Below are 14399 nucleotides of genomic sequence, written 5' to 3'. Positions count from 1 at the left end.
GGAGACGGTGAAGGAAACTCATTGGAACCTGGTATGTTCTAGTCCACGGGGTCGCGGTGTCAAATGCGACTTAGCGACTGAACACACGTCTCTTCTGAGGCCTTCCAATATGCTCAAAATGTTAAATGGGGTCACATATAAAGTCCTACCAGAAATTTAAAGTACCCATTGTAAGAATCAAAAACAATTACAAAAATCAGTGCACCTGTGGCTGGATAGCCAAAAGATAAGAAAAGGACCTACAATTATTAACTTCAAATGCTACAAGGAGACAAGATCACAATAACACTACTGTCAATAAAGAGTACACCAGCTATTGAAGGGTGGAGATTTTCACATCCCTCCACGTGTACAAGGAGACGGAATAATAACCCATTAAGGCAGAGATTTGTATTTGGGGTTCGATTGTGGGAGGAAGCACATGGGGTGGTGGGCGGCGGGGGGGACAGAACACAAAGGTGTGTGCTCACATGTTCACAGCATTCACATTTTTCTGGGGAAGAGTCCACAACTTTCCATCAGATTATTTATATTAAAAAAAAAAAAAGATTTTTGAGTGAATTCAAACTTCAGGTATTCATTCCACAAGTATTATTTGCATCCATCATATACCCAGACTGTGAGCGAGGCACTAAGAATATGGCCATGGCTAAGAAAAATGTATTCAGGGCACTTACTAACTAATGAGAAAGATATATTTAACAAGAACTTAAAAATACAGAATGAACTGCTTATGAGAAATAAAATATAGTGCTGCTGGAGCATACCATAGGGAGATCTAACAATTCAGGAGGCAGGATAGGTATTTAGGAATAAGTGATCTTTAAGTGGAACCTCAGAGAACAGCGAGACAAGCCACATGCAAAGGGGGAGAACCAATCTAGATATCTCCATATACCTCACCATGTATACGCTATACAAATACTTGGGGGTGGGAAATTCAATCTGATGGCATAGTTGATTGATAGGATCAAAAGTTTTTTTAAAAAATCACTGAAAAAAAAGACCGATTCTCATATTCTCATATATATATATATTCATATACCAATTCTCAAATCATAAAGCAACTAAAAGCAAATGACAACAAACATAGAATACCTAAAACAAAATAAAAATGCAAGATCAGATCAGCTCAGATCAGTCGCTCAGTCGTGTCCGACTCTTTGCGACCCCATGAATCACAGCACGCCAGGCCTCCCTGTCCATCACCAACTCTAAGGCTAAAAATAAGAATATACACCAAGTGTTTATGTAAGCACAGAAAAGGTACATAAATCTAGTTTGTTAACCATAGTTATTGCCTCTGGGATACGAAGAGAGTTTGCCTTCTATTTCATACAAACATGTAGTGTTGGATTTTTTCCATTATTACTTGAACAGAGCTAACAATAAACAGTGAGAATTTCTTCCCATTTGACTCAATATTATTACACTAGTGTGTCTATTACATTCTCAAGATGTAAAGAGAAATGAATCCCGCATAAGAAAAAGTGATTATGAGCATAAAGAACTGGGATTGAAGACAAAGTATTACATGCCAGGAGAACACCATTATTTTTTGCATCCTCACAAGACCCAAGTAACCTGATAGACCACAAGACCCATAAAGAGATTTCTGTTGAGAAAGAACTTCTTTTATTATCTTTGCAGGTTTAAAAAAGGATAAACACCCTGAATGAGTGACAGTTTCATCTTCCAGGTTTTCAAGAAGAGAATGCTAAAATACCATGTCCCCAAGGCTGATTTCGAAACTGAAATTCCTCAAATTAGAGGACCAGACAAATTGCATTCTGAAGATTATTCCAAGTCTTAAAATATTTCATTATTTACACAATGAAGTAAAAAATAATCCCTTATACAGCTGTACTGATCTATTAACAGGATTCCTTGGGAGAGAAAGTGACCTCTGACTTTTTCAAAGAATCTTTAGGGCAACTGTATGCTACCAGCATAAAAAGAAAAGTCAGCAATTGCTTCTAGGCCATAAACACTCAAATCACTGAAACTTAGTAAGTGTTCATCAATTAACAAGTCAATCTCATACAATCTGTAATAAAAGGTTTTAAAAAGATGCATGTTACATACTTAAGCTGAAAGCATGTAAATTATATAATAGTAACAATTTTTGTTCCACAGATTATAACTATAATTCTACTAAAATAATATTCAGACTAAAAGATTAACCATCAATTATCATGAACGGAATTACCTTCTCTTCTGAAGTAAACACTAAAAATATCAGGTAACTTCTGCATTAAGATCTCTGCCATTTGAAGGGCTCCAACTACTATCTTCAGGTCTTGGCTTGATAGCATGGAAGCAATATGACTAAAAAAAGAAAGCATTTGTATATAAAACATCTGCCTGGATTTGATAATTATTGATGGCCACACAACTTTAAATTTGAGAGCGAAATATTTCAGTTTTGAAACCTGTTGACTAAAATAAGAATTTTTCTTAAATGCTCAACTTTTCCATTTAATCTATTTTTTATTGAAGGTGTCTGTGAATACAGAAAGACAATGAAGGGCTCAAGATACTCCAGATTAACTGTTTTGTGCATTTTATACTATAATATGGCTTTAAAATTTTCTGAAGTTAACTGCAGAGACTTGGGTTTCTAAAATGTTTCTTTTTACCACTTTCATGAACACACCTTGAAACAGCATGGTTTTTCAGGACATCCTTTAGAAGTTCGGCATCCGCGAAATAAATTATCCTAAGAATTGCTCTAAGGCACTTATGTCTGACCGCAGGTCCTGCTGAGGAACTATACACTTCATAAAGAACACCAAATAATGTCTTAATAAAAGACTTAGCCAGTTCCGGATCCTCTTTCATAAGCTGTGCTCGAGCATCATCCTTCTTTAACTCTGAATATCCACCTGCAATAAAAAATGTAAAATCTGAAAGGCTTCAGAAACACAATAAAGCGAGCTAACATAAAATTCAAGTGGATGTACAATGCTATAAAGGAAATTAACTTATATAATGCAATCAACTGGGGTCTATAAAGATGCCCCAAACAACATTAAGACAAATTTTAAAATTAAAAAATTTTAAAAACCACTGACTATTCCAGCTAGCTGCAAAACACAAGGTAGCACTACACTGTACCTCTTATTTTTACTAATACCTGTTCCACAAAATATTGGGGACATTTGAGTACTAACCAGTTAAAACTACTGGTAAGAAATAAACGCAGTTGAAGAAATGAATATTAAGTATGCAGGAGTAGCTCAGCTGGTAAAGAATCCACCTGCAATGCAGGAGACCCAGGTTCAATTCCTGCATTGGGAAGATTCCCTGGAGAAGGGATAGGTTACCCACTCCAGTATTCTTGGACTTCTCAGGTGTTCAGGCAGTAAAAATTCCACCTGCAATGTGGGAAACCTGGGTTCGATCCCTGGAAGAGGGCACGGCAACCCACTCCAGTGTTCTTGCCTGGAGAATCCCCATGGACAAAGGAGTCAGGCAGGCTATATATAGTCCATGGACTCGCAAAGAGTCAGACATGACTAAGTGACTAAGCACAGTAGACATACAGCAAGAAATTGGAAAAAGATGACCGGTCACTGGGCTTAAAGGGAGTAAAGTGTAGGAGAAAGGTAACAGATGAAAAGCTCTAGAACAGGGGTTGGCAACGTATGGTTCGAAGGCCTAACCTACCTCACCACTGATTTTTGTAAATAAATTTTACTGAAACACAACCACTTACATTTGTTTACATACTGTGCATGGCTGTGTAGGGGCTACAAGAGCAGCGCTGAATACAGACTGCGTGGCCTGCAAAGCTTAAAAGTATGCTGACCTTTATACTCTGGGCTAGAACTACAAAAGCACTGAACTAAAAGCCCTCCAGAAAGGAACAAATGACAGAAACTTGAGGGTAAAAAAATTCTCATGAATTAAAGAGAATTTTGATGCGAAAGTATAAAACAAAAGATTAGAAAGAACTGATCTGATGGGGTGTGACTGGATCTAAATGTAAAACAGGAATAAAAAGATCAGATTTTAAAAACTGCCTGGGCTGAAGAGAACTAATTAGTGACTGCTGGGCAGGGGGGGTGGTGGGGTGGAGGGTAGGGAATGGGTTGGAGGGAAAAAAGAAACAAGTGAGGAAGATTAAGGGATACAAACTTCCAGTTGAAGAATAAATGAGTCACAAGTATGAAATGTACAACATGGGGAATACAGTCAATAACTATGTAATACTTTTGGTGACATCATAAGTAGACTGATCGTGGTGATTATTTTGAAATGTATGAGGTACTGAATTCACTATGTTGTGTAACCGGAACTAACACAGTGTTGTAAGTCCACTATACCAAACTCAACATAGTATTACTGGGGGAAGGGGTGAGGGACTGGATGAAGGCAGTCAGAAAGTTACAAGATAAATAAATACTAGGGATGTAATGTACAACATGACAAAAATAATTAACACTGCTGATATTATATGAGAAAGCTAAGAATTTCTTACCACCCAAATTATCTTTTTTTCTCTTTCTTTAATTTGTATCTATATGAGAAGATGGATGTTTACTCTAACCAACTAATGTGGTAATCATTTCAGGATCTACGTGAGTCAAACTATTATGTGGTACATCTTAAATTCACACATTGCTGTGTAATTATATCTCAATAAAACTGAAAGCGGAGAAAAACACACAGGACAATTCTGACTAGAGTCCAGGACTGCAAATGACAAAAGTAGGAAAATCTTGGGGGAAGATACCAGTCAAGCTATGTTGGCTGATTTACCGATTAAAGCACATGATAAAACAACAACAAAAAGAACTATTTCCTACCATGCAACTACCTCAATATAATAAAAAACACTCAATAAAACAATTAAATGTTATTGCAAACACTATTCACTAGACAACATGGTACTACTTTTGACTTCAAAAGGTACTTACTAGTGTTAGTATTGGCTAAGGGGTTAGGTTTTCTCTGAATGGCACGTGCTGTTCCCGTGTCCTCATTGATTTGCTGCATAGAATTAAAATCAATAGTATAAACTCGTCCCAGAGTGGACAAGCTTATCTCATCCTCACCGACCTGATGGGCTGCCTGAGAGCAAAGAGAGAGAAACCTTGAATATAAACATGGAGAAACTTATTAACTCAAGACACAGTGGGGACCTCCATAAATGCTAACTTACATATTTGTTTCATCAGGTTTCAGACAGTAAGTAACAGAATGTGGAAGTTTTAATAGTGTGGATATGACAAAACTTACTCAATCAACAAACCATTTTTAATTAAATATATATATACACCCCCAGGACCATTAGGTCCCCTGAGACAAATACAGGTAAAATCCAGTCATGCAGGATCGCTGACACGGAGAAGATACTATTTGTGTTAAAAAGGCCTTGAAGACACTGCTGACAGAAAAAAATCAGTTATCCTTTGGTATAACTTTTGGTACCTTATTCTTAGGTTAAAATATTATTTACATCATGGATTCCTAGGAGCCAATCAAGATCCTCCTTTAAACAAAATGATCCTACAAAATTATCCTTAGGTCATCAAAAAAAGACTTTTACATTGCAATGATGCCCTAAGATTGAAAGGGACACAACTGGAAGTAGAAAAAGTAATCCCAAGAGGTGGCAAGCATTACACAGTATGTATCTCAAATGAGACAATGTAGTTAACACTGGTGGATTTTAGACAGCCTAAAGAAGTGACAAAATATACATTTTTATGGAATTCCTTGGTTGAATGGAAGTCAGGATTCTCAGAAAATACCAGAGAGTAACCTAACAGGGAAAATCCAATTACTGGGAAAATGCTAAAAAGAAGAACGCTCAGCATTAGAGACCACAACCAGCTCATAAAGTAAGGCTAACAATTACAAAAGACTAGTCACCTCTGACTTTCTCAGAACAACTGGTCCTGAGTTTTGATACTGTCATAAGAATTTGATTTCATAACATAAATTAGTGGTTCCAAAGTTTTCCAAACATTCATTTTTAGAAACTAGTGGAAGATAACTTAAAGAAAAAAAGTCTATGTGTAAATGTCCTAAAACATTCTAATTACACAGGCTGAAATTAGAAAATATATTAATACTTGAGTATCTTATAGATGAAAACATTAGTAAATGATGCACGGCATCTCAAATAAAGCAGTGACCAATGCTTCCTAAATAAGGGCAAAAATTTTCCTGACCTGAGAAAGTTCTGAAGTATTTCAATGCAAATTTAATATTGAAGTATGGAAATAAGAATAAAATCACACATAAAACCTCCACAGAAAAATCACTATAAATATTGTGGTATATTTCTTTCCTTTGCTATTATTCTTCTCTTTTGCTGAGTTTCCATGGATCACATAATTTTGTTTTCATTTATAGCATATCACATTGTAAGTAATTAAACTTTATCCCAGTAAGGTCTGTACTACATAGAAGCTTAGGTGTATACCACAATTTACTTATTCACCTAGAGCTAGATATTTAAATTCTTTCTATATTTTTGCTCTTTTAAAAAATACTGAAAAGCAGCCACTTGTATGTAATCTTTGCTTTTGAGAGATTTCTTCTGGATAGGAGACTGAAGGAACTTTTTGAGACATGTAGCCTAACTCCTCCCGCGTTTCCTTTTAGAAAGGAGGAAACCATGGAACAAAGAACTTAAATTACTTGCTCCAAGTCAATCAGGTAGTGAGTAGCAGAAGCAGGACTAGAACATCATGTTTTCTGACCTCAACAGAAATGAGGACCTTGTTCTCAGGAGACAAAATGAGAGAATCGTGAGTTAATTCCACGCTAAGCACATTTACGTCCACATGCCCCCTCCCGACTCCAGCCCTACACCCACACTCCATCCAAAGAAGACATATTTAAACGGTACGAGGAAACTACTACCTCAATGATCCGGCTGTCTATCCTGTTATAGGGGTGCCAGAGGCCCCGGTCATCCCGCCACTGCCATATGGCCCCATCCGTGTTCTGTGCATTGCCTTTCTTCAGCATGGTATCAACTGCAAAAATGCCTTCCTTTGGTAAACATGGCATAAGTTCACTGAAAATGAAAGGTGCAATTATTTTAATAAGTAGCTTTCTAAGCTGTCAGTAAATACCAGGTCTCTAAAGCAAAATGCCCTCCAGTTATTATTAACTATTGGCCCAATCTTTACCAAATCAGAGATGTCAGTTCATACAGTTCTTGAGGACTTCGTGGAACAAGATCAATCTGCTCCTGACAACTTCCATTGGAGGCACCACACAGGAGAAAGTGAAGCGTTTCTGCAATGTCTGTAAAGCCAACAATGAAAAGCCAAAGCCTATGAAACTACTTGTATTGCCATATTTAAAAGGCAATCATTCCCAAGGGGAAAAACAAAAGTATTTTCCTGTTTGGCCATACCATTCAAGATAGGTGAAAATAACTTGGAATTAAAACCTTAAAAAAAAACTATGAAGATTTAAACAATTTCCTTTTGAGGACTTAAGTCATAAGTTCACTGCAGAGACTTTAAGAATCTTGTATTACTTTCCTTAAGGAGCACAGAGTTTGCAGAACAAGTGCACTAAACATTTTATCCTTGATTCACATATATCTGTGTATTTTCTTCAATTCAAATATAATATACTGAAATCGTGTGGCCAAAAGAATAAAACACAGCGATTAAAAGCATCTGAATCTTGCCATTTTGTCATAAGGAAAACCTTTACTTAAATGACAGTAAGCATGCCAACTACCTTTAAAAATCAAGAAAATATCCTCTACCACAAACTTCCATTCCCAGAAGATCTCAGTTTATAGAAGAACTGGGGTGAAAACTTGTCTAATGCATTGACACAGTGAGTGGAACATGTTCCCAGTTGCCAAGGTTTTGATCATTCTAACAACCAGGACCTAAAGACAAGGCTGTGTCTCTGTTGGTTGTGGCATATGGTTCTATATGCACATACAAAACATGTATAAATATTTCACTGAAATGTCCTGCCAGTAATCAGTATTCTACTGTTAAGAAAGTACTCATCATTAATTCGGGCAGAAAGAAAGTGAAGTTGCTCAGTTGTGTCCGAATCTTTGTGACTCCATGGACTATAGCCTAACAGGCTCCTCCATCCATGGTATTTTCCAGACAAGAGTACTAAAGTGGGTTGCCATTTCTTTCTCCAGGGGATCTTCCCAACCCAGGGATTGAACCTGGATCTCCCACATTGCAGGCAGATGCTTTACCTTCTGAGCCACCAGGGAAGCCTCAATTTGGTTAGAGGAGTTATGAATAGTTAAATCTCTGCCTCATAGAAATTTCACAAGTAGTGATTAAATCTTTAAAAATTTTTGAAAAATTCATTTTGCCAACTTTCTTAAGAAACAGGAATATATGGCAATGGTGTAATAGTAACTTAAAAAGAAAAAAAAGACCAGAGATTGAAAAAAAATAGAACAAGATAGGTTCATGTTTCCTTTGTGTTACTGAGGGAGAAAGACAATGTAAGTCTAGTGGCTTCTATATGATGAATATGTGGCAAACTTCCTAAAATATGCAAACGAGGTAATTCTAGAACATTAAAAACAAAAACAAAACTTAGATAGCAATTTCCCAAACCAGGATATAGGAAAAATGCTGTGCCATATGGTAACAAGAGATAATCTATGTGCAAACTTCAGGAAACCAAAATTCAAGGGACTTCTAGGAATTTTAATTAGGAAAGTACATTATGACTACTCAAAAAAAAAAAAAAAAAGATCTTCCTCAAACTTATCTTGGCAGAGAGGACTTTGTTCAGGGCATAAGCAAAACAGTGTTCTCTGGAATACTAAGTTTAGGAATGACAAAATGCTTTATGTCTTCAATAAATCACCTCAGCAACACTATTTTTCTACAAAGAACTGTGCCATGTGCTAAAATTCACAACTAACGTGACTAAATTTAAACCTGAGTTTCCCATCCTCCCTCCCCAACAAGAAAAGTACTATACCGCTTAATAATCTACCTGAGGCAGAGGTACAAAGACTGTTTGTCAGTGAATGTCATCACTGACTCCCAAGATAATATTCTCAGAAAGCAAAATTATGGATATACAACTATACACAATTATGAGTGTTTCATACAGAAGTGATCAATGCTCTACTAGCAATAATCAAAATATACAGATGTTCTCTGAAACCCACAGTCTTCTGACATTAACTTGTGAAATCTAAAGTAAAGACAGTAACGGGCAACTACAACAGCAGTTTGTGTGTGTGTTCAGGGGTGTGTGTGTGTACACATGTGTGCACTCACTCAGTTGTGTCTGACTCTTTGTGACACCATGGACTGTATAGCCCACCAGGTTCCTCTGTTCATGGGATTTCATAGACAAGAATACTGGAGTGGGTTACCATTTCTTACTCCAGGGGATCTTCCTGACCTAGGAATAGAACCACATCTGCAATGGAAAGCAGATTCTTTACCACTGAGCCACCTGGGAAGCCCACTAGAGACTGTAATAGCAGTGGTGATAAAATGTTAATATTCTGCACAGGGTAAGGTTGAGAAGGGCTTAGAAATGTTAAACCAGCAAAGATCAAAGCCATTCATCTATGTAAATATTTTGAGGGAGAAGGCATTCTGGAATCATAAAATGCTGGAAAATCTAACGTAGGCAAAAGGACTACCTGTAAGCAGAAGAGAAGCAGTTATTGGTAACATAAACTCAGAATTCTCCTAATGAAGCATCACTGCTGTTGAGTCACTAAGTCGTATCTGACTCTTGTGACCCCAGGAAGCATCATTACTTAACTGATTGTATAGAAAGCAATGACCTTAGCCCTCCAATAGTAAAGTTTTAATACACTATATACTTTGAAAACTGTATGGAGAAAGCATTACTATATTGTCACACCCAGATTTGTTACACAGTAACATTTTTCTTCCTTTACTATCCAGTGCCTACATATTAGTGATTTCTACTTGCTTATGTTGACTCTACTTATCAACAGAGGTTAAACACACACAATTTTTCTTGTTTAAAACAGAATAATAAAATAGCACTTACTTTGCTTCATAAGTTGAACTGCTAAAGTTGGACAATTGGAACACATCAGAGAAAACATGCGAACCACCATTATAAACATCCCAGAACTTAAAATTGGTGGAGTTACTACCAACAGTTGTTGAACATTTGTTAGCAGATCTTTGGAAGCAACCTGCTGGAGTAAATTCTGCAGAAACACAAGGAAAAAAAAAAAAAAAAAACTGTTACATTCTGAGTTAGCAGTTTAACAACTTCATGAGAATATCAACAGACTAAATGCTTACCTCCTCATGTTGGAAGTTGTCCACTAGACGTGCAAAACAAAGGCAAGTGCTTTCTACTGACTTTTTGTCCTGTTTGTTTTTTTTTAAATAAAGGAAAATAAAGTTTGTTAATATAAAACATTTTCACTATCCTAACCCCAAATTCTTCAAAGATGTGAGTTTTGAAAATGCTGTGAACCTAAGCAAGCAATCAGTAAAGTCATGATTTTAATACAAAGGGAAACCATACTGATAAAATCTGTACTTCCTATAAGACCTCAACAAATAAAAAGCAAGTTATATCAAAAAAAAAACCAACTTTTGTGCTTCTACAATTTCAATACCTAAACAAAAACTATAATAAAAATAAACATCCTATCATTTTAAACAGCCTTATAAGTAGAAACTTTTAAAACATTCTTGTGATGCCCTTTATTGTGATCTTTTGCTTTATTGCAGTGGTTGGAACCAAATCCACACTATCTCTGAGGTATGTCTGTATGTTTTATGTATCTAATTTTCCCTGAGATGCTTTTAAGCATATTTTATAAAGATGACTTAAAAGCCAAATCTCTTAAAATCTCTTTAGCAATAACAACACTTTGAAACATTACAAGAAAATTATATTTCTCTACAACCTTCAAACTTGGCTCATCTGTCCTGCAAGAGAGGCTACATGAGCTCTGCTTATCATATAGTACACCAGGCCCACTGATGCCTTCTCCTCTAGAGCTGCTCCTGTTCTTTGCCAGTCCCAGACAGCTGCAATCTACATTTCTTATTTCATTTTTATGTGGAACATACATAGTCTCATTTCTTCTCTGATCTTAATCCATACCCTCTCTGGTCCTCTCTGCCTAACTCAACAGCTTTCAGGAAAGGGTGATCTTTATAAAAGCAAATTCTCATCATATCACATAGGAAACACTCAAGTGTCTGCTGAAATAATAAATTTACCCCTAAAGTCAAAATAGTTGATACCTTGTCATTTGGGTAAATCCATTGAAATTTCATAAAATAACCTAATATGGTCTATGACTAGTTAACAGGAAAAGACAAAGATCAGAACATTTCCAATTTACATACCCAGTTGGAAGATTTAAGACTCCAGGTGAAAATGGCATTTTAAAAAAATTTAATAAACATGTTTTATGCCGCATAAGATAGGTTTGCATTTTACCTGGTGGGTTAGCCTTTGGGTAAGCAATGGGAGGGAATCCGCCACAAAATGAAATTCATCTGGCGTGATACTCTGGCAGCAATTGGCTGCAATTGCTAGCGCGTTTCTTTGGGCATTTATGCTGAAGAACTCTAGATACAGCAAGCAGTCTGCCAAACCACCCTAAAATATAGGAAAACTGTTAAAAGCGAAGAAGTACTCTTTTATCAGCAATTATGAAAAGAAAGAAAAAAGTCTAGCACATCACTTTGGAAACAGCATGGGAACCTTACAGAGGCTGCAATCTAGGAGCTAATACAAATATGGATCTAAAATTCAACATTAAAGGAAACAGTCCTTTGGTAACAACACTTACCGCCTGGAGAATGGCTTTACTGTGTCTACGTGATAACATCTCCAAGGCCGTCAAGGCCTGCTCGGCCACATCAATACACTGAATAACTTGCAGCTGGGAACATACAAATAAGGAACAAGGTTATCATTCAAGTGCTCTTACTTGCTACTCATCTTCTATGGGAATAAACATCTTTAATTTTCATCAATCTATACTGCCTCTATGCTTCCCTGGTGGCACAGTGGTAAAGAATCTGTCTGCCAATGCAAGAGATAACAGGTATGATCCCTAGGTCGGGAAGATTCCTGGAGAAGGGAATGGCAACCCACTCCAGTATTCTTACCTGGGGAATCTCATGGACAGAGGAGCCTGGCAGGCTACAGTTTATGGGGTCGCAAAGAGTTGGACATGATTTAGCGACTAAACAATAAATACTGTTTCTAACCTGAAACCCACCACAGGAAACCAGTGACTTATGCATGTAAGCTATAGCATATTGGCAATATAGCTTCCTTCCAACCATTTTATAAGATGTTGAAAAATATGTTTTAAAGAATAAACTAAATTCAATTATATAACTTTAAATCTTCAGATTTAAAATAAACGGGTTGGTTTATGGAACAAATTTTAAAAAATCAAGTTTTACAGTTTTTAGCATATTTCAAGGTTTTCAGATAATGCAAATTTTATTGTGCATTAAAAAGAAAAAGGTCCTTAAAACAGACCAAAAACAACCTACCACAGACCATATGAAAAAATTTCCTTTCTCCACTGCCTCACTTTATGACCTTGAGCAAGGCATTTTGTCTGGCTCAGCCTCCTCAGCTGTAAAATGAGGGTATAAATAGCTATCAACCTCACTGGGATGTTTTCTAGAAACAATGAAATCATTTTTAATCAAGTGCTTTAAGTTCTTCTCTGAAAGATTTTTACACTAGTGCAATAACTGCCATTATTAAAAATTTTAACACTGGGATGATATAACACAAATGCTTATTAGCATCAGCTTTAAACTACGATCTGCTAAACACAAAACATTTTTCTGGAATCTTGGCTAAAAAATATACTTTAGTTAGATAATGGATGCTAAAATGTGTCTTTTAATGTGGCCTTACAATCTGATATACAACTTTAGAATTCAGTAGTCAGGAGGTCCATTGACTCCTCTATGCCTGCTTCAAACAGTTAGGCAAAAGTAGGATTACCTTTTCTAAAAAGACAGGAATTGCATCAACTACCACAGCCGATGATCGAGGAAGTGCTTCCATCATGTATGTTAAGGCTCGACAAGCATGGTTCATCTACAAAAGAAGCCATGTTCACTCAATAAAAACAAAAAAAAAATAAGTTTGGAGTGAGTCTTTTAAAACATAGCACATACTTACAATATCAAAATTATGTTCCATCTGCAGCAATGTTATCTGTTTAAAAAGATTTCAAAGTATTAGAAGCTATATTCTTAAAATCCTAGAAGTACTTCTTCTATTTCAACTGAAATAGAACAGTATGACTCATGAACTTTACCATAAAAAAAATAACCTCAAGTTAAAACCAAGCATGCATACACAAGAAATGCTTATGCTTAGGATGGCATGACTCGTACACTGAAGCTCTGACAAGGGATAATCATCACCTCATGATTGGGGTCAGCATTCAGGTTGCTTACAACCAACCCTCCTAGTAACACTGTCTCCCGTTTCGAAGCCCATGAAAACATCACTGAGGACTTATCTGTCAGCAAGTACTTAGTACACAAATAAATGGACCAGAAGCCTATAGAAATTTGTTAAATTAACTATCAGTACAGATTCAGTATCATAGCTTAAACTCTTATAGATCAGCTTCTCTAAAACTTGAGCTAAGCACCACTTAATTCAGCTGTAAAATACACAACAGTATAGAATTTGAACACAATATTGATCACATGAAAAACGAATTAGGCACTAATTAAAATTCAATGTAATTATTTCAAAAACACACGAATTAGTCCAAACATCAGATCTAATTTTAGTTTTTCTTGTGGAAAAGACCTTAAGCAGTTTCCAACTGTGTTTTTCAAAAAAGGGCAAGCAAAACTGCTACAGATACACACACTCCATCTTCTTTAAGTAGTAAAAGCTACCAAAGAAACTTCCTACTTGGGGAAGCAATCATTGCAGTTCAATGGAAAAGTTTAAATGTGTCAAATTTAAGCTGTAAAGTACCAATTAAATACATGATTATAATAACAGACATCAGATATTCTAACATAATATTCATTTAATACGAATTCTTCTCAGCTCTGAATTATGCTGGGTAATTATATCTATATATGAGAGGTCTTGATAACTATTTCTATTAAATATACCACATAAACCCACAAACACATGCGAGCATGCACACTCTGTCTCATATCACCTATAAATCACTCACAAAAAACATCTACTCTAAATTGAAAGGAATTCTTATGTTAACAGATAGAACAGTAAGTTCTCCAATTCTTTAAGGGGGAATGAACCTTGTAGATGACACCACCCTTATAGAAGAAAGTGAAGAGGAACTAAAAAGCCTCTTGATGAAAGTGAAAGAGGAGAGTGAAAAAGTTGGCTTAAAGCTCAACATGCAGAAAACAAAGATCATGGCATCTGGTCCCATC

The 14399-nt window shown here is 36.2% G+C and overlaps 1 protein-coding gene across 50 annotated transcripts in view; it reads right to left on the bottom strand.

Moving 5' to 3' along the window:
• The window catches only part of TRIP12 (thyroid hormone receptor interactor 12), a 151338-nt gene that overhangs the window by 33930 nt on the left and 103009 nt on the right, over nt 1-14399 (bottom strand). For 17 of the 50 annotated variants that reach the window (XM_086337219.1, XM_086337296.1, XM_086336995.1 and 14 more), the window contains 11 exons: nt 13150-13185; nt 12970-13065; nt 11786-11878; nt 11431-11592; nt 10272-10340; nt 10009-10174; nt 7152-7269; nt 6880-7036; nt 4923-4995; nt 2657-2885; nt 2210-2328 (listed from right to left, as the gene is read on the bottom strand). In XM_086337219.1, coding sequence (XP_086193345.1) covers nt 2210-2328; nt 2657-2885; nt 4923-4995; nt 6880-7036; nt 7152-7269; nt 10009-10174; nt 10272-10340; nt 11431-11592; nt 11786-11878; nt 12970-13065; nt 13150-13185 — 1318 coding nt within the window. Of the gene's footprint in view, nt 1-2209; nt 2329-2656; nt 2886-4922; nt 5077-6876; nt 7037-7151; nt 7270-10008; nt 10175-10271; nt 10341-11430; nt 11593-11785; nt 11879-12969; nt 13066-13149; nt 13186-14399 lie in introns of all 50 variants that reach the window. The other 33 variants (XM_086337098.1, XM_086337122.1, XM_086336944.1 and 30 more) reach the window with 3 other exon arrangements.

The sequence above is a fragment of the Bos grunniens genome, chromosome 2 (assembly GCF_055505025.1).
Source record: "Bos grunniens cultivar Pamir isolate PY7600 chromosome 2, Bosgru_T2T1.0, whole genome shotgun sequence".
Taxonomy (NCBI): Eukaryota; Metazoa; Chordata; class Mammalia; order Artiodactyla; family Bovidae; genus Bos; species Bos grunniens.
Note: the sequence above shows the minus strand (reverse complement) of the source record. Positions and strands in the feature narration are given on the sequence as shown.